The 20,179-nt window shown below is 42.4% G+C and overlaps 1 protein-coding gene across 9 annotated transcripts; it reads right to left on the bottom strand.

Annotated features, from left to right (window-relative positions):
• Window positions 1–2,477: 2,477 nt before the first annotated feature.
• rpusd2.L (RNA pseudouridylate synthase domain containing 2 L homeolog) lies at window positions 2,478–19,950 on the bottom strand. 9 transcript variants are annotated; one of them, XM_018231459.2, is made up of 4 exons: window positions 19,750–19,950; window positions 5,999–6,451; window positions 5,415–5,711; window positions 2,478–3,433 (listed from the first exon to the last, which is right to left on the bottom strand). In XM_018231459.2, the coding sequence occupies exons 2-4, from the start codon at window positions 6,443–6,445 to the stop codon at window positions 2,690–2,692; spliced, it is 1,488 nt and encodes a 495-aa protein (XP_018086948.1). In that variant the 5' UTR covers window positions 6,446–6,451; window positions 19,750–19,950; the 3' UTR covers window positions 2,478–2,689. The 9 variants fall into 9 exon arrangements, with proteins under 9 accessions (XP_018086948.1, XP_018086949.1, XP_041429491.1 ...); XM_018231460.2 differs by having other exon boundaries at window positions 5,999–6,448; window positions 19,750–19,889; XM_041573557.1 differs by lacking the exon at window positions 19,750–19,950 and adding an exon at window positions 19,559–19,575.
• Window positions 19,951–20,179: the final 229 nt, after the last annotated feature.

The following is a 20,179-nucleotide window of genomic DNA, read 5'->3' as shown; positions in this document are numbered from 1 at the left end:
CTTTCCTAAAAGAAAATACCCAACTTTCTATATCTGTTATATTTCTTCTCTATAAATAACGTTGGTTCAGGCTGTATTTGTAGGCTGTCTTGCTCTAAAAATAGAGAGATTTGTCCAGAATTGCAACTGCTTCTTGCCCAGGATATCAAGTACCAGGGAGAGCACTTAAACCTACATATTCATAATGAGCAATCAGTACCAAACAGGGCTGTTATACATTTTCCTTAGTGGGAAGTTGTATTCATATTTCCCAATGAAAAGGAGAAGCCTTCTACATTCCCTTGGAGTTTTTCACCTTCCAAACACTTTTTCAGTTCAGTTGTTTTCCATGTTTTATTTTTACCTTTTATTCCAAAATGTAAGTTTAATATTCTTGTGTCAGTCTGGAAGCTCAATAATTCAGGTGCAGTGTGAACTGTTCCAATTTGTTATGATAGTTGGTCCATTTCTCGGCAGCATCTGTGGAATATTAGCAACTATTTTATCAATTCTAACAGCTGCCTTTAATGAAACTCAAGGATTCTGCTCAGCAATAATGTAGCATGTAGAACAGTTGCCAAAGCTCCTTTAAAAATATATTGGGTGAAAAATGAAACTTTAATTAAACTTTTTTTTAGAAAATTATTAGAAAAATGGCACAAAAAGACAAAATTGGAAAAAAATTAAAACAACTGAATTGAAGGGAACAACCCATTTAAGTTATAACATCTATACCTATTCAAGATACCGGTACTTATTTTACATGGACAATACATTCTGCCAGCAGAAAAAATGCCATGTGTACCATGTGCTTTAAAGGCAATTTTTTTTTTTTTAAAAGACAGGGAAAGTTAAACTTGCTCTGTGCTGCTGTCACTTACTGAGCTTAGGGACCAACTCACAATATACAGTACACATAGAATAGAAATGTCACAATATAAGGCTGATTAGTAATTAATATGGATAATTACTACATGGCAATACAGAAACCAGTGCAATTAGCATCAGAATTTAATAATCAGCAAACCTGTAGCATCAGCTTATATTACAGGGGAAGCTCATTTTCTGCTGGATAATTAGTGACGAGCCCTAAGCTTAGCTTCTCAACAGCCAATCAGAGCCCACTGAGCATGTGAGTGTCACAGACACTTTCCAAGATGTGACCCCCTGTGACAAGTTTGAAGGGATCATTGCTGCTATTAAGTAACTGAAACTTTAGGTTGGTGCAATAAGTTCAGTATATAAAACATTGCATTTTTAGCACTATTCATTTTTACGGTTTAGTTCTCCTTTAAAGGGATACTGTCATGGGAAAACATGTTTTTTTTCCAAAACACATCAGTTAATAGTGCTGCTCCAGCAGAATTCTGCACTGATATCCATTTCTCAAAAGAGCAAACAATTTTTTTATATTCAATTTTAAAATCTGACATGGGGCTAGACATATTGTCAGTTTCCCAGCTGCCCCAGTCATGTGACTTATGCCAGCACTTTAGGATGGAACTACTTTCTGGCAGGCTTTTATTTCTCCTACTTAATGTAACTGAATCAGTCTCAGTGGGACTTGGCTTTTACTATTGAGTGTTGTTCTTAGATCTACCAGGCAGCTGTTATTTTGTGTTAGGGAGCTGCTATCTGGTTACCTTTCCATTGTTCTGTTGTTTGGCTGCTGGGGGGGGGTGATATCACTCCAACTTGCAGTGCAGCAATAAAGAGTAAAGATTATCAGAGCATGAGTCACGACTGGGGACACTTGGGAAACTGACTAGGTCTAGCCCCATGTCAGATTTCAAAATTGAATATAAAAAAATCTCTCTCTTTGCTATTTTGAAAAATGGATTTCAGTGCAGACTTCTGCTGGAGCAGCACTATTAACTGATGCGTTTCGAAAAAAACATGTTTTCCCATGACAGTATCCCTTTAAAGGCAGATTATCATAGAGCGGTATAAAACAGAAGACGTGGCTGTGATTTGGCCATCCATGCGTAGGTGTGATGCGTAAGTGATGGATTCAGGGATTTGAAGTTGCTCAGGGTTCCAGAGAAAAGTGAAAGGACTTAAAAGTTCCAAAATCCATCACTTCACAGTGGAACAAGGTGAGGGAGAGGTTGCATGACACTGTGGGCCTTAATGGGGATTGGGAGGTGGTTTGTATCTGTGAAAAATTGACAATCGAGGTTTCTTGTGGAATCAGGTATCAGCTTCCACACATACTGACCAAGTGTATATATGTAAACTACAAATATGTTTTGCATGTCCTTATACACCCAAGTGAAAATAAAGGAAAGGTGTTATTTTAGACGGTAGGCTCTATTCCTACTGTATCAGTGAGTATTTACATGCTTGATGTGTACACTCTTCTATTGCACAGAAACTTTGATTTTGTCTTTGGATCCATATGTTTAGAATCCCTGAGCAAATGGCATCATAGGTGCAAATCTGAAACTACGTGGGTACATTTCCCCCAAGTGTTTGTTATGGATAAATGCATATTAGACTTAGGTCACTAGCCCTTTATTCAATCAGATTTCGTTTCATGGTTTCCTTTTTGCATTTTAACAATTCAAACTTCATTTAATGTAGCGACATGAAGAACTTAAATAAAAAGAGGATGTTAAAGGTCACTTCCAGCAACTATATTAAAAAGAAAATCAAAAGACAATAAAAGCATCCATCTGGCACAAACATCAGCCTAGTCCATGTAGTGCTTTCAGTCCTCCTGCCAATCATCTTGTGCCCAGTCTGGCATCTCCGATGAAAAATCAAATTCTGCTCCTTTATAACGCAAGGCATGAAGGTACATAACCAGGTCTGTGGGTGAAGGATCTGCCCTTACAATCTTACACTCTCCACACAGAGAATCCCTGGAGTCTTGCCTTGGCTCCTCTGTACTCCTGCATGCAGCGCTGCCATCCGTCTTCTCAAAACTGACATTTTCAGTCAATGTGAGTTGCTGTGGCTCATCTTTTAATTGGGGATCTGCTGGTACTCTAGGCTCTTTCTGTACAGGTTCTGTGGAGGACTTTAAGCCAACATTTCCCACAATGGGCTGAAGATCCTCTTCTGAAATATCAAGGATATCCAGACTCTGTTTGGATTTATGCACCTCTACCAGGGCCCAGAGAAGTTCATCATCTGTTCTGTTGACTTCACCCCCTTTTCCTCTGTTAGGTCCCCAGGCTTCCGTGTTGTATATTGGATCATTGACAATGGGATGTCCAAGATACTGCAAATGGACTCGGATCTGGTGAGTGCGGCCAGTGTAAGGGAAGCACTTCACCACACTAGTCTTGCCATTGTAGCTTAGCCTTTGAAAGACAGTCTTGCAAGGTTTCCCTTTGGGATCCACACGGCACACCCCAATCTTATAGGAAACAACAAATATGGGCTCCTCACAGGTCACCTCTTCTTCTGGAAATTCACCACATACGCGGCACACGTACTCCTTCTCTAGCTGTAAACAGGACACAAGGAGATGAGTGTACTGTCGGGTCTACAGCACAGGAAAACTTAAAGGAAAAATATAGCCCTCCCCCCCAATAATGAAGGTCTCTTTAAAAATATATTGAATAAAACAGCTCATGCATAAAAACCATGCTTCATGTAAGTTAACCATTTTCATAATATACTTTTTTAGTAGTATGTGCCATTAGGTAACAGAGTTCTGTCTTTTGCTTCCTCACTTCTTCCAGTTACAGTTAGAGCTGCAGTATTTCTGGTCAGGTGATCTCTGAGGCAGCACATAGATAAATCATCATGAAATGGTGGTTCAAGGCAAGAGATATAAAAGGGCAATATTTACTTTAATATATATTACAGTTTTGGTAAGATTCTTTTATGAAGTATTCATAGTGGGGGTATAGTTTTCCTTTAACACAGGAAAGAGATTTTAAACTGTAACCTGCCTTCACGGTATGAAATGAGTTTTAATGTTTGATTGAGTTTTAATGTTTGATTTTTAGAAGCCTTGAGATTGTGCCTCATGGTTGCCTTTCCTTTATTACACTCTCTAGCTTTCAAGTTTTTCTCTTTTATTTGCCTCTTTCACCTTTAATCTTCTCTTGCTTTGCTTTTCTATACCCTTAGCCCAAAATATTTTTATAAAGAGCAGCTTCATAGCGGGCAATACTCAAGTCAGCGACAGGTTTTGCTGCTGTGTGCAATGTTCACAGCTAACAGGGTAATGTAGTAAAAGGTCTTACATTTGAAAGAATCTAGTAGCCCATAGCAACCAATCAGATGTTTTCCTTGAAATGGCTACCAATTTAAGCTACCCACTAATTGGTTGCTTTATGTAAAGTAGCAAACTTAAAGGGCACCTGTCACCCTAAGAAATTATTCCAAATTCTTTTCTATCATGTTAGATGTGCAAAATAAACTTTACTTACAGTACAATTATTATTTAAATCCTTCAGTCTTAGAATTACACAATCACAGCAAGCAGGCAGGAGCCATTTTGTGGACATGGTTATTAAGACAAACTGTGTATCACCCCAAAATCTTGTGTATGCACCAGAATGGGGGACCTAAAGCCCATACACAGTGCACTGCACAATTATAGAGCCTGAGTATGGAAATGTGAGGAAAGCAGCGACATGTAGGAATTGCTGAATGGAAAGTAATTGAATGCCCTACCTCTATGCCTCAGGCATAGAGGCTGGACAGATAATATTTGATTGACAGCTCAGATATTTAAACACCTTTATAGCATGGATGGATTTTTTAATGAAAAAAATAATGTGTTCCATGTTTAATTTGCACTTTCATTATGCAGCTTTTAATGTGTAGGTGACAGGTCGGCTTTAAAGGAGAATTATCCCACAAAATGAAAATGTAATATATGCTACATCATACTAAAATAATACAATTTCTAAATATAATCAATTAGAAATTCTGAACCGTTTCTGAAATAATCAAGTTACTCTTCTCCTCTCAGCATTTGCTTCTCCTTATTCTCTCTTCGTGATTTTGAATGCCATTTAAATCGAATACAGCCTTTAAGGGGTGGGGGTGGGACTAGATGTATTAGAGCTCACTCTTTTTAAATTACCAGAAATCTTGTTTCCCTACATGCAGAGTGTGTGCCAAAGTCAGTTATTTTGTTTCATATCTATGCTGGAGTTGGTTATATGAGTTAGCGCTCTACTAGGAAAGGGAGCCCCCCTAAAAGATATATTGGATCGAACTGTCAATGTAAAAAAAGTCAATGACACCCAACTCCTGTAGGAAGACAGAATGAAGAGAAACAGATGCTCAGAGGGGGAGAGTGAAGATAAACTTGATTATTTCAGAAACTGTACAGAATCATTTAAAAAGTTTCTTATATCAGTATGATGAAGCTTATATGAAATTTTAATTTTTGCGATAGTTACTCTTTAAGGCCCTTTACTATTTTCCCCCTTAATTTCTTGTTACGCATTACTCTGCCTTGTTACCTGTCGCTGCCGCACTTGCTCATCGATCTTTTTAGACACATCTAAGGTCTTGGCAAACATGAGCACACCAGAAGTCATGCGGTCCAGTCTATGAATAGTGTGCAGCTCCTTCAGATTGTACTCTTTGCCCAAGATGAATATTACTGTGTTGTGTCTGAAGCGGCCGCATGGGTGGACAGGAAGGGAGGGAGGTTTGTCTACTACTACCATCTCGTCGTTTTCTGCTAGGATACGCAGCGGCTGAGCCGTAACAGGAGGCTCATGGCGATGCACAGTGTTCCTGAGGAAATCGTTGTTCTGTAATGCAAATAATCACAGTTGGACAATTTTATATGATGTGCAGAGAGTGGGATACAAAAAGAATGAGTGATCAGTGATGTGCCCAACCAAAGGGCGGTGTGAGTGATACATAACAAAAAGGTACAAAGAACAAACAAAGGACAAAAGAAAATGATAAATACAGAACAATAAACTAAGTTGTGCAAAAATATAGCTCAAGGTAAATGGTCCATACCAAAAGATTACATACAAATGTACCAGCAGAACCAAACAGGGTAGAATCCTAGGCAGCCCCATCACCTCACCTTAAGCACAACATTCAGATCTCGGACGAGCACCTCGTTGAGCCGGAGCCTGCCAGCCTGGGCGGCCTGCTCATAATACTCCAGTGGCTCTGCACGGAACTCCTTGGCAAACACCTCCAGCAGGCTCTTCCCCACCCAGCGGCCTTTGCAGTAGGTCTCGAAGTCGAAGTAATAAGGACGGACCTTGCGCAGCCCATTCTCCAGGTAGGATTCTGTCTCTCGGAAGTGTTCATCCCCAAAGCTCACCCCTACTTTCCGCTTCACCGGAGGCGGCACAAATCGGTTCCCGTCTCCTGCGCCTTTATGCTTCTTATGTCTCCTCTTTCTTGTACCCTCCTCAGGCTCGCCATTAGGCTCTTTTCTTTTAAGCGACCCTTCTGACATGAGAGCGGCTAAAGATCTACAGTCCAGTGTCACCAGCCGCCTTGCTGACTGGGCTCTGATCATTCCCTGCTAAACACATGGAAGAGACAGTGATACAGAAGCATGCTGGTGACGTTACAGATCAAGAGGCACCAATTAGTGATGTGCAGGTTAACAAAGTCAACCCACACCGACCCTAACCTGCCCATCTTCACCTGCACCCGATCCTAACCCGGTGCATTTATATTTATTATATTTATAAACCCGTGGGTTAAGGTTTCATAGGTTAGGGTCGGTATAGGTGGAGTTTTCTCCGCACATCACTAACCTACTCATTCCTGGGGGGTGGAATTAATAATGCATATCTAAAGGCAAAAAAATAAAATCCCATTATTACTTTATTTAATGAAAAATTAAGATATCTCCAATATACTTTAATTAAAAAATGTGCACCGTTTTTATAAGAAACCTGACTGTTTGCAGTGACATTCTCACTTCATTTACTGCTGTGAATAGGAATTGTCAGACGGTCCCTAACTGCTCTGCAGGGAAACAATCATACTTATGAACAGCAGGGGGAGCCCCCTCCTTACTTCCCAGCCATGCAGAACTCAAGCAGCTTTGTTTTGTTTCCCTGTAGAACAGTCGGCGACTGTGTAGAGATTTGTATTGGATTTTCTTTTTGTCTTTACAACCTCTTTACTGTTTCCAACTCCAGTTGCAGCAACAAAGATCATGACGCCGGATTTAAACAGATAAACTGGGATTCTATTTGGAGGATTATTTTGCTGCAGCTGCTGGTTCTGCAGAGTTGGAGAAAGTTTGTATTAAACAATACAAAAACTATAAAATCCACATTAGATTACATGACAACACAGGACCCAGTGCAGTCTGCCTATTCTTATTATTAATCAGTCTTGCTGTATTGGCTTCTGGCAGATGTTATTTGACTTGATAATTGACGATCCCTAAACAGCCCAGACCACACTGAGCATGTGCACAGTCTTAGTCTTGCAAAGATGTTTAACAAAGTAACAAGATGGTGACCCCCTGTGGCCAACTTTGAAAGCATAAATCATTTGTTTGATTAGGCTTGTGGTGCAGTAATTCATGTTTATGTTTAGTATACAAAATACAGTATTTCTAGCCTTATTCTATTTTAGACTTTACTTCCCCTTTAAACATGACAATTATGCTTTTTGACTGACCCTCCTACTGTTGTGCTAACAGGGCAGGAAAATCATACGGTTTCCAGAAAAAGCTGCATTATTGTTTAAAAAAAACATGGCGATTGTGCTTGAAATTTCACTTTTCTCACTGCACTTGCAAATGTAAATGTCCACCTTTGAGTGCTAGGCAATAAAAGGGACTATAAAGTACAGTAAATTCAGAAGGCCAGACCATTGTGTGTGTGTGTGTAGGGGGGGGTGTGACTGCACTGTGATGTGACCCACTTGACAGCTTTGCAAGAGTTTTTCTACTGTCTGCGAGATGTAGAGAATTACAGTCTAACAACAGCTGATGTCCCAGTAATGCAGGTATATCCCATATTTCTATTATACAACACCACCAGGGCCCCCTGCAGTGCGATTTCGTTATGGAAAATCAAAAGCCCATAATCTGAGGTGCTGAGATTTAATCAGCCCCTGTATAGTAAGTAACACACTATAAACCTACTCACCCAGCACAAGCCCCTACTTACCACGCGGCTCCCTAGAGAACAGCTGCAATGACTTCCGCCCTTTAGTGGGTGTGTCCAAGCGTCGCCGAATCAACGCCGAGACCGCCCAACATGTCGAGTCAAAGCGAGCTGATTGGGCTTCTAGTCCGACTCAACCGCCAATAACTATAAAGCAGATTTCGTCACCGCCCTTTTGCCATGGCAACTGACTAAGGCCGTGGTGTAGCGTACGACTGTCGCGAGATTCAATGCGGTTGCTGACGTGAAAAGAAAAGCAGAGCGGCTATGTGGCGCAGGCCTTACTCGTCTTCATAGACGCCTTAGAGATAGGACGGGAAACGTGTTGCTTCATCTTGCAGTTTAGAATGACATTCACTAGACAGTGTCGTATTAAAGAATCATCAACCCAAAAACTCTGTTTTTTTTAGAATAATAATTGAAAATCTAAAATAATCTCCGAAATACTTTAATTACACATTTTCAGTGGTACTAAAGTTATCTGCGAATGCAATAGATTACTGTTCCTGATACAAATTGGCAGAACTCAATTTCCCTTTAGGTCAAATTATCTATCTGGCTTGTGCTACTATGTTTCAAGAGTCAGAACCAGCAGTACAGAGAATATAAACTGGACAAATACTGCTTTCTGTAGCAATAATCTTTTCAGATCAGTTTAAACCCCAGAGACACAATGAATAAAAAATGAATATATATTGGAAATTTACCAATCACAACATTGTCATAAATCACCATTGCTAATGGCCAGGGAGCAACTGTACGGATGTGTTAAGAGCAGAGACACACGGGCAGATTCTTTGGGTCGACTAATCTCCCCGAACTCCTCTCCCACCGACTAGAATGAAAATCGCGGGCAGGGTGACACTCGGAACGCTTCTTTTCATAGAAAACTAATCACTCCGAGTGCCACCCCGCAGGCGATTTTCATTCTAGTCGATGGGAAGGGAGTTCGGGGAGATGTGTCAACGGACGACTAATCTCCTCGAATCTGACCGTCAGTCCCTGCTCTAAAGGAACAGTAACACCAAAAAAAATGAAAGTGTTTTAAAGTAATGACACTTTAAAGAGGACCTGTCACCTTGAGACATGAGTAATATATAGCTTTCCCTCCTTAGTTAAACCCTTTAGTCAGCTGTTTTTGTCTATATCCCAAACGGATTAGAAAATATCCTACATGTAAGAAGTGCTTCATAGGCGCTGCCATGTTGAAACAGGACCCCTCTGTTTTCTGTGTGTGGGCTGAGCCAAACTGCCAAATCTCATGCATGCTAAAGTCATAGAGTATCTGTGATAGACATGCTCTGCACCACTCATGTCACACCAGGACTTGATATTCTATTAGGATTGTTTGAAACACATTCTGTATTAGCACATTGTGTGGCTAAAACCTACTAAGAAAGTGCAATCCTTGGGGCTCATTTATAAACACTGGGCAAATCTGCACCTGGGCAGTAACCAATTAAATGTTTGATTTCATCATTCAACCTGCAGCTGCCTGTAAAAAGCCAGTCACAGTTGCTATGGGTTACTGCCCAGGTGCAAATATGCTAAGTGTTTATACATGAGCCCCCTTTAACTTAAGGTCAACGCCAACATAAAAATGTGCCTAACAAAAGAAAACATCATTCTTAGCAACTTTGTAATTTATATTTATTGAAGATGTTCAGTGCTTTTAAAGTTATAGTATTTGCTTAACACCCGGTTGGTACTTTTTAAACAATGTTGCAAAAGCCTAAGGGGCAAATTCACTAAGATGCGAAGTTGCGCCAGGCGCAACTTCGCCGCACTTCGCCACACTTAGTTTCCCAGGGCTCCGCAAATTCACTAAAATCCGAAGTTGCGCACAGGGGTAGCGTAAGGTTGCGAAGTTGCGCTAGCGTTGATTCGCTATATAAAGCGAAGTTGCGCTAGCGAAGGCTAATTTGCATAAGGCGCGAAATTCAAATTTCAATGGAGGAACACGTATCTGCATTACAAATGCCTAGAAAACCTTCAAATCAGCAAATATAAATTTTATTTTGCCCTACACATGTGCCCACTGTCTAGGTAAGTTGCCATGAGTCAGGAAATGTAGGGGGGAGGAAGGGGAGCCCCAAAAATTTTTCGATCTTTTTCAGCCTATCACCCATCATGTAGAAAACACGCCAGCGTTTTTTGGGACTTAGAAAAAAATTTGACTTTTTTTGAAACAATCCCTATCTACTCTATTGCGCTTCGCCAGGTCTGAGGTGGCGAAGGAAGTCTAGCTTAAAAGGTAGCGTTCACTACACTGCGCAAGTTAGTGAATTTGCGTAGTTGCGTCGCTAGCGAAGATTCGCCTGGCGTAAGGTTGCGAAGTAACACTAGCGAAACTACGCCAGCGTTCGTTAGTGAATTTGCGCAGTAGCGAAAATGCCAAACGCTAGCGAATTAACGCTAGCGTTCGGCGCTTCGCGCCTTAGTGAATTTGCCCCTTAGTTCCCCAGCAGCAAAGGCAGTTCTCCTAATCAGCTGCCTTGTCTTAAAGGACCAGTAACATCAAAAACATTTTTTAAAAAATTAGTTAGAATACAACGAAAAAAAACACCAAGACAAATTAAAATTTCAAATTGCAAAGCATTTATTAAGAAATAACTTACCGCAACTCCACTTCCTGTCCTCTTCAGATACGGCGATATGGCGACTATCCATAGTGCGGTGCTGGATTTGTCCTCCCTGGCTAGCTCCCATAGTCTACTGACAGCAGGAAGACGATGCTGGAAAGCGGCCCGACTGGATGAAGAGCTGAATGTCCAGTGTGTGACTCCTTCTACAGGGAGCCCATTATCCTCCCCTGCTCCCACAGCCTGTGCCTATCCTGTGTGCTCGGAACAGCCTCCTACTCACCCGGCCCTGTAGCAGCAAGCGATGCTTAGCGAGAATGCCCCAGGCAAGTGGCAGGGCACACAGACATCGCTGGTTGTCTCTTCATCCCGTGGGAACTACCAAGGAGAGACCCCCTGCTCCCAAACATGGACCACCAGAGCTGGGCCAGAACTGCAGCTGTCAGCCTTAGTACTAGCAATCAAAGAATGGATCCAGCAGAATGCAGGCGGCGATACGTAAAGTCGGGTTTTGCGCAGCTGAACATAGACACCTGCCCGACAGCGCTACTTAGCATTCTGCTGGGTCTTAGTGACCAGTGCTCCTGCCTACTTCTTCCTGCCTAGGCTCGGCTGTCGGTAACGTATTCCGATGCGGCGATACGTAAAGTCGGGTTTTGCGCAGCCGAACATAGACACCGGCCTGACACCAGCCGCACACCGCTTCTTCAGCCTTCAGCCTGACACCAGTGCGGCTGGTGTCAGGCCGGTGTCTATGTTCGGCTGCGCAAAACCCGACTTTACGTATCGCCGCCTGCATTCTGCTGGATCCATTCTTTGATTGCTAGTACTAAGGCTGACAGCTGCAGTTCTGGCCCAGCTCTGGTGGTCCATGTTTGGGAGCAGGGGGTCTCTTCTTGGTAGTTCCCACGGGATGAAGAGACAACCAGCGATGTCTGTGTGCCCTGCCACTTGCCTGGGGCACTCTCGCTAAGCATCGCTTGCTGCTACAGGGCCGGGTGAGTAGGAGGCTGTTCCGGGCACACAGGATAGGCACAGGCTGTGGGAGCAGGGGAGGATAATGGGCTCCCTGTAGAAGGAGTCACACACTGGACATTCAGCTCTTCATCCAGTCGGGCCGCTTTCCAGCATCGTCTTCCTGCTGTCAGTAGACTATGGGAGCTAGCCAGGGAGGACAAATCCAGCACCGCACTATGGATAGTCGCCATATCGCCGTTTCTGAAGAGGACAGGAAGTGGAGTTTCGGTAAGTTATTTCTTAATAAATGCTTTGCAATTTAAAATTTTAATTTGTCTTGGTGTTTTTTTTCGTTGGAATTCTAATTTTTAAAAAAATTTTTTTGATGTTACTGGTCCTTTAAGCTGGCCATAGACGCAAAGATCTGATTGTACGAATCGAGGATTCGTACAATTTTCGGACCGTGTGTGGAGAGTCCCGACATTTTTCGCCCGTCGGAGATCGGTCGTTTGGTCGATGGGACAGGTTAGAAAATTTCTGTCGGCTGCAGATAATATCTCTGCGTGTATTACTGATCGTACGATTTTCAGTGGGAGACTGTCACTAGCTTTGGTTGGACATAGATATCGTACGATTGCTGTCAGGGGCAGAACATTGCTGATCTGTTCTTTAACTAATCTGACTGGTAAGACTTTGATCTGAATGGTTAGTGGCGGGTCGGGAGATGGGGAAAGTCCGATCGTACGATGATTCGTGCGATCGGATCTTTGCATCTATCGCCAACTTTAGTTGTATCCACAGTCTGAGCCATCAGGGCAGAGAATAGAGAAGGACATCCAGTACATATACAAATAATTTGAAAACCCTAGAAAAATGTATATTTCAAAGTTAGAAGTACATTTTATTTTATAAAGCAAAAAATATTAACCTTATAATATTATATTAATATTAACCTTATATTTTTGTTCAGCTTTTCTTTTATTTTACATATTTTTCTTGCTCCTGCTCCTCTATTTGTCTTCTTTGTATTTTCTTTCTTCCACCATTTCTTTACTTTTTATATATACCACAACCTCTTCTTATTCCTCAGCTGGCACCCCTCTTTTCTTTGGATTCCCCCTGAGGTACACACACTGAGGCACATATACACACACACACACACACTGAGGCACATATACACACACACACACTGAGGCACATATACACACACACACACACACACTGAGGCACATATACACACACACACACTGAGGCACATATACACACACACACACTGAGGCACATATACACACACACACACTGAGGCACATATACACACACACACACACACACACTGAGGCACATATACACACACACACACACTGAGGCACATATACACACACACACACTGAGGCACATATACACACACACACACTGAGGCACATATACACACACACACACTGAGGCACATATACACACACACACTGAGGCACATACACACACACACACACTGAGGCACATATACACACACACACACACTGAGGCACATATACACACACACACACACTGAGGCACATATACACACACACACATTGAGGCACATATACACACACACACACACACACACACTGAGGCACATATACACACACACACACTGAGGCACATATACACACACACACACACACACACTGAGGCACATATACACACACACACACACACACACACACACTGAGGCACATATACACACACACACACACACACACACTGAGGCACATATACACACACACACACTGAGGCACATATACACACACACACACACTGAGGCACATATACACACACACACACACACACTGAGGCACATATACACACACACACACACACACTGAGGCACATATACACACACACTGAGGCACATATACACACACACACACACACACACACACACTGAGGCACATATACACACACACACACACTGAGGCACACACATACTGAGGCACATATACACACACACAGACACTCTGATGCGCACATACACAGACAGACATACACATCAAGGACACACATTTCACAGAAGCCAGTAAAACAACAGATTCAGACACTAACAGAGCTCCGTAGCCTTATCACTTCTTTAACATAAATAAATAAACAGTGTCCTTCAGTCCGTTCTGCATGAATTCCAACACGAGTTACAGCTAGAAGAGGAAGTGGGGAGGGACAAAACTTAAACTTATCTTTGTTCTCTTTGCTGCTGTTCTACTGCATTTTCTTATCTCTCCTGGGAGTCTGAAGTGGTGTGGGCCCCATCAGGGGGCACAGGCCTGGAGCAGCCACACTCTCGGTAGTACTACGGAGCCCTAGGGGGGCGGGGCCAGATTTAGCAGCAATCACTCATCGCTTGCATCCCAATGCCCCCCTCCCCCTGCTCACATCCGTTGTCGCACCAAGCACTCCCCTGCTCCTCTCCCTGCCACTGCCTGCTCCCGCTCTCAACTCACTGTGCGCGACTGTGAGTGGATCGGATGGGGGAGGGAGCCCACTGCCCAGTACAGCAGGTACCTTCCGGCAGCTATTTTCAAATAAAAATTGTAAAAAAAAACGCTGCTAGAGGGACTAGGCTGCCCAGAGGCTTTAAGAGGCGCACAGATACTGTACTTACCCCTTCTTCCTCGCTTCAAGCCATAACACTGAGGTGAAATCTCACGAGATTTTGATTCAGCATATTTTTCCCATGAGGCTTTGCACCGACTTTCAGAAAGTCGGGGCTTGTGGAGTCTCGTGCGCACTTTTGAACCTCTGTATTAGTTACATTTATTTAAAAAAAAGAGAAGCTATGTGATTACTATTAACTCTTTATTTACAGTTCTACTATAAGTAAAAAAGTGACAGGTTTCCTTTAAGGAAAGTCCGTCTCCCATAGACTCCATTTTATCCAAATAATCCACATTTTTAAAATTGATTTCCTTTTCTGTGTAATAATAAAACAGTAACTTGTACTTGATCCCAACTAAGATATAATTAATCCTTATTGGAAGCAAAACCAGCCTATTGGGTTTATTTAATGTTTACGTGACTTTCAAGTATGAAGGTCCAAATTACGGAAAGTTCCCTTATCAGGAAACCCGCAGCTCCAGAGCATTCTGGATAACAAGTCCAATACCTGTATGTATAGCTAGCAGAATTAAGCTGGAAAACATGTTTGTCATGTGGGCAGTCGTCTGAGCAAGATCCCAGTGGGTCTCAGTACTGCCTGTCACTCCATTCCTATGAACTCAGCAATCACATGTCTGAGTAAATACAGAGTTTCATTTAGTTACAGGGGGCCTTATCCTAAAATGTAATGTACATTTACTTCAGATTGCTCTTCTGCAGTTTACATTTTTTTTAAATTTTTTACATTTTCTTTTTAGTTTCTTAAACACTAGCAGTTTTATACTGTAAATATCATCCTTTAGATACAGCAACTCTAAGCTGTTATGATGGCTGGCCAGCTGACTGATGTTTAAAGGAATAGTTCAGTGTGAAAATAAAAACTGTGTAAATAGATAGGCTGTGCAAAATAAAAAATGTTTCTAATATAGTTAGTTAGCCAAAAATGTAATATATAAAGGCTGGAGTGAACAGATGTCTAATAAAACAGCCAAAATCCAACTTCCTGCTTTTCAGCTCTCTAACTCTGAGTTAGTCAGTGACTATAAGGGGGGCCACATGGGACATAACTGTTCAGTGAGTTTGTAATTGATCCTCAGCATTCAGCTCAGATTCAAAAGCAACAGATATGACCCACGTGGCCCTCCCTCAAGTCTCTGATTGGTTACTGCCTGGTAACCAATCAGTGGAAACTAAGAGAGCTGAAAAGCAGGAAGTAGTGTTCTGGCTATTATGTTACACATCAAATCACTCCAGCCTTTATACATTACATTTTTGGCTAACTAACTATATTAGATACATTTTTATTTTGCACAGCCTATCTATTTACCCATTTTTTATTTTTACACTGAACAATTCCTTTAAAGGGGTTGTTCACCTTTTAATTAGTTTATAGTATTAGAGAATAACATTCTGAAACAATTTGCATTTATTTTTAAATTTTTATTATTTGTGGTTTTTCAGTTATTTAGCTTTTTATTCAGCAGCTCTCCAGTTTGCGATTTCAGCGATGTGGTTGCTAGTGTCCAAATTCCCCTAGCAACCATGTATTAATTCGAATAAGAGACTGGAATATGAAAAGGAGAGTGTCTGAATAGAAAGATGAGTCATAAAAAGTAGCAATAACAATGAAACTAGAGCCTTACAGAGCATTTGTTTTTTTAGATGGGGTCAGTGACCCCCATTTGAAACCTGGAAAGGGTCAGGGGTAGAAGCCTGTAGTGATGAGTGGAATTATTTGCCAAGTTTTGCTGCAAAAGTTACGCCCATAGACTCCAATGGGTGAAACAAATTGACGAGCAACTAAAAAATTGTCGCCCATAGACTTAAGGTGGCCATACACGGGCCGATAAAAGCTGCCGACAGACCGAGTCGGCAGCTTATTGGCCCGTGTATGGTGGCCCCCGACGGGCTTCCCCATCGAGATCTGGCCGAAAGTCGGCCAGATCTCGATCGGATGGGGTTAAAAATCCCGTCAGATCGCGGCCGCATCTGTTCGTTGATGCGGTCCCGCGATCCGACCGCCCGTTTGGCAAACGCTAGGATCCGATCGTTGGGCCCTAGGGCCCACGATCGGATCAGCCCGATATTGCCCACCTCAAGGTGGGCATATCGGAGGGAGATCCGCTCGTTTGGCGACATCGCCAAACGAGCGGATCTATCCGTGTATGGCCACCTTTAGGCGAATTTTTCGGCGAATCGAAACAGGTCACATGAGAGAAGGCAAATAGTCCAAAAAACTAAACAAAAGAGAAAAGGCAAATAATCCAAAAAACTAAACAAAAGAAAAAATGAAGGCCAGTTGAAAAGTTGCTTAGAATTAGCCATCGTTCGTTGGCAACTAATAAAACCACATGCAAAAGATACAACATAAGGCCTGGGTATGGTATGTCTGTACTTGTTGTGAAGCTTAGGAAATGAACTGTCTGTAGATCAATCTAGTTGCTTTGCCCAATCTTATACAACATATGTATTAACAGAATAAACACATGCAATTATACTATTTTCAGCAGGAGCCTGTACATGGCAGGTGACACCAAGGAGGATGTCATTACAAATTTAGATAATTTACAATGAAACGTTATATATAAATCTATTTCCTTTTCTATTTCTGTAACTAGAATTAATATAAATACTTATTTATAGTGTTACAGTCTTGCAAATTGTTACTCTCCCCGTGTCTTTAACTCTCTCTCTTCTCCCTTTCTCCTCCCCACAGTCACACTTTCTACTTAAAGGGGACATTTTGCATAACCTTCATATTCAGATACATGATGAATCTTTCCTCAAACAATGTAATGATGCAGAAAAAAAAAACGTTTTGAATGCATTTTACCTGCTAAAAGTGTCATTACATCAGAGCTGCATTGAGAACCTCTCAGGTCAGAAGCCAGGCTGAAATGAGGTGTGGGAGTGTTTGTTTGTTCTCTCACAGGAAATGGTAACAGCTCTGACTGACAGGCTGAACTCTGCTGTAGCTTGGAAAGCCCCTCCCATCTCCCTGCCTGTGTGTTTTTTTCTAGTCTGCAGATAGCTGTCCTATGCTGCTGCCTGATTTTTCTATTTGGGTTTGTGGGTTCTGGCTCACTTACAAAGTTATACCATTTGTTTTATGTATTCTTAACCTTATCATCCATAACAGATTTCATTTTGTTACATAAATCTTTTCCATATGTAATCCCAAGAAGGACAGAGTAAAATGCCCCTACATTAATTCAATCTGTGTGTATGACAAAGCATAATGACTACCTTTAGATACTTTTCGGAAAGTACACATTGCCACGAATCTAAATTGGGTATGCATGTCTTTGTACTCCAAAGTACCAAGCCGCAAACCATTCCTAAATTTGGTGATTTTGGTGACATTTCCAAAAATACCTCAAAATTTCTACCCTGCAGCATCATATTACCCACATACTTTAAGGTATCAAGAGAAATCACCCCAAATATGAAAGCCTGGGGTCCTCTGAACAGTTTGATGCCCAATATGTATAGGTGTACCCAAGCACGTGGCATATAGGGGCCCCAAAAGGAAGACCCCCATATGGTCTGTCATTTCAGGTGCTGCAAAATCAACATTTACATCGTTTGGGGGGGGGGAGGGTAAAAGTAGAAAAACCATAAAACCATATATTTTCGGAAAGTACACATTACCACGATTCTAAATTGGGTATGCATGTCTTTGTACTCCAAAGTACCAGTCATCACCTGATGACTGAATAACCAGTTGTTTGATTGTTATAATGCATACCCACTCACACATACAATCTCACTTCCACACGTACCCACTCACACATACAATCTCACACACTTGCACACATACCCACTCACACAAACACACATACCCACTCACATACCCACTTGCACACATACACACATACCCACTTGCACACATCCCCACACACACACTTGCACACATAACCACTCACACATACCCATTCACACATACCCACTTGCACACATACAAACTAACTTCCACACATACCCACTCACGCATACAATCTCACACACTTGCACACATACCCACTCACATATACAAACTCACTTCCACACATATCCACTCACACATACAAACTCACTTCCACACATACAATCTCACTTCCACACATACAATCTCACTTCCACACATACCCACTCACACATACAATCTCACTTCCACACATACCCACTCACACATACAAACTCACTTCCACACATACAATCTCACTTCCACACATATCCACTCACACATACAAACTCACTTCCACACATACAATCTCACTTCCACACATATCCACTCACACATACAAACTCACTTCCACACATACAATCTCACTTCCACACATACCCACTCACACATACAATCTCACTTCCACACATACCCACTCACACATACAATCTCACTTCCACACATACCCACTCACACATACAATCTCACTTCCAAACATACCCACTCACACATACAATCTCACTTCCACACATACCCACTCACACATACAATCTCACACACTTGCACACATACCCACTCACACAAACACACATACCCACTCACATACCCACTTGCACACATACACACATACCCACTTGCACACATCCCCACACACACACTTGCACACATATCCACTCACACATACCCATTCACACATACCCACTCACACCCTTGCACACATACCCACTCACACATACCCATTCACACATACCCACATACCCACTCACACATACAAACTCACTTCCACACATACCCACTCACGCATACAATCTCACACACTTGCACACATACCCACTCACATATACAAACTCACTTCCACACATATCCACTCACACATACAAACTCACTTCCACACATACAATCTCACTTCCACACATACCCACTCACACATACAATCTCACTTCCACACATACCCACTCACACATACAATCTCACTTCCACACATACCCACTCACACATACAATCTCACTTCCAAACATACCCACTCACACATACAATCTCACTTCCACACATACCCACTCACACATACAATCTCACACACTTGCACACATACCCACTCACACAAACACACATACCCACTCACATACCCACTTGCACACATACACACATACCCACTTGCACACATCCCCACACACACACTTGCACACATATCCACTCACACATACCCATTCACACATACCCACTCACACCCTTGCACACATACCCACTCACACATACTCACTTCCACACGTACCCACTCACACATACAAACTCACTTCCACACATACCCACTCACACATACAATCTCACACACTTCCACACATACCCACTTGCACACATCCCCACGCACACATCCCCACTCACACATACCCACTTGCAATGCTGACCTTTCACAGCAAGGCTCCTGACCCTGTGAGCGCTGCTATTTGCGGAATGGAGGAGCAGCGCAAACGGGAGCAGCGCATCAGCACGCTGCCCGCATATAATCCTTGCTCTGTGGGAATGTCCTGCCCCAGCACTTGCCCCAGCACTTTCCCAGTCTCCCCCCAGTCTCCCTGCAACTCGTCCCTTTACTCACGTTAAACTTTCAGGCAGGGTAGTAGGCGGAGTCGGCACTGAGGATAATATTCAGTGTGCTCGCTCGCTCGCTCCTGTTGCTGTCTGCTCGTGTGCAGGAGAAGCTGCATTGAAACAAGCACAAGCTGCCCCGAGAAGGACCCCAGGAGGATTGACAGGGTGCCGAGATTAGCTCGATAAACAGCGCCTCCCCCTATACACGCCCAGTCCTTCTCAGTGGCTGCTGCTTGCAGAGAAAAAGCAAGTGAAAGAAAGAGACGGCCGACGGCCGTCCTGCCAGACTGTACAGAATAAATTATTTATTTATTTTTCTAATTAATTACCATCATGACTATCATTGTCATTTTTGGCTAACATTATTGTTCGAGTTCCTTACTCAATTGTGCTCGTGTTGATCTTTTTTATGCGTTCTCAAGAACATCCTGCCGTAA

This window comes from Xenopus laevis, chromosome 8L (assembly GCF_017654675.1).
Source record: "Xenopus laevis strain J_2021 chromosome 8L, Xenopus_laevis_v10.1, whole genome shotgun sequence".
NCBI lineage: Eukaryota > Metazoa > Chordata > Amphibia > Anura > Pipidae > Xenopus > Xenopus laevis.
The sequence above is the reverse complement of the archived record's forward strand: the minus strand, read 5'-3'. Positions and strand labels throughout refer to the sequence as shown.

Excerpts from the sequence above, each read along its gene's own strand:
- rpusd2.L (XM_018231459.2), bottom strand. The coding sequence starts at position 6,445 with ATGATCAGAGCCCAGTCAGCAAGGCGGCTGGTGACACTGGACTGTAGA. Across the intron at positions 5,712-5,998 it reads ATCTGAATGTTGTGCTTAAG|AACAACGATTTCCTCAGGAA; the intron begins GTGAGGTGATGG and ends TTTGCATTACAG. Across the intron at positions 3,434-5,414 it reads AGCAAGTGCGGCAGCGACAG|CTAGAGAAGGAGTACGTGTG; the intron begins GTAACAAGGCAG and ends TCCTGTTTACAG.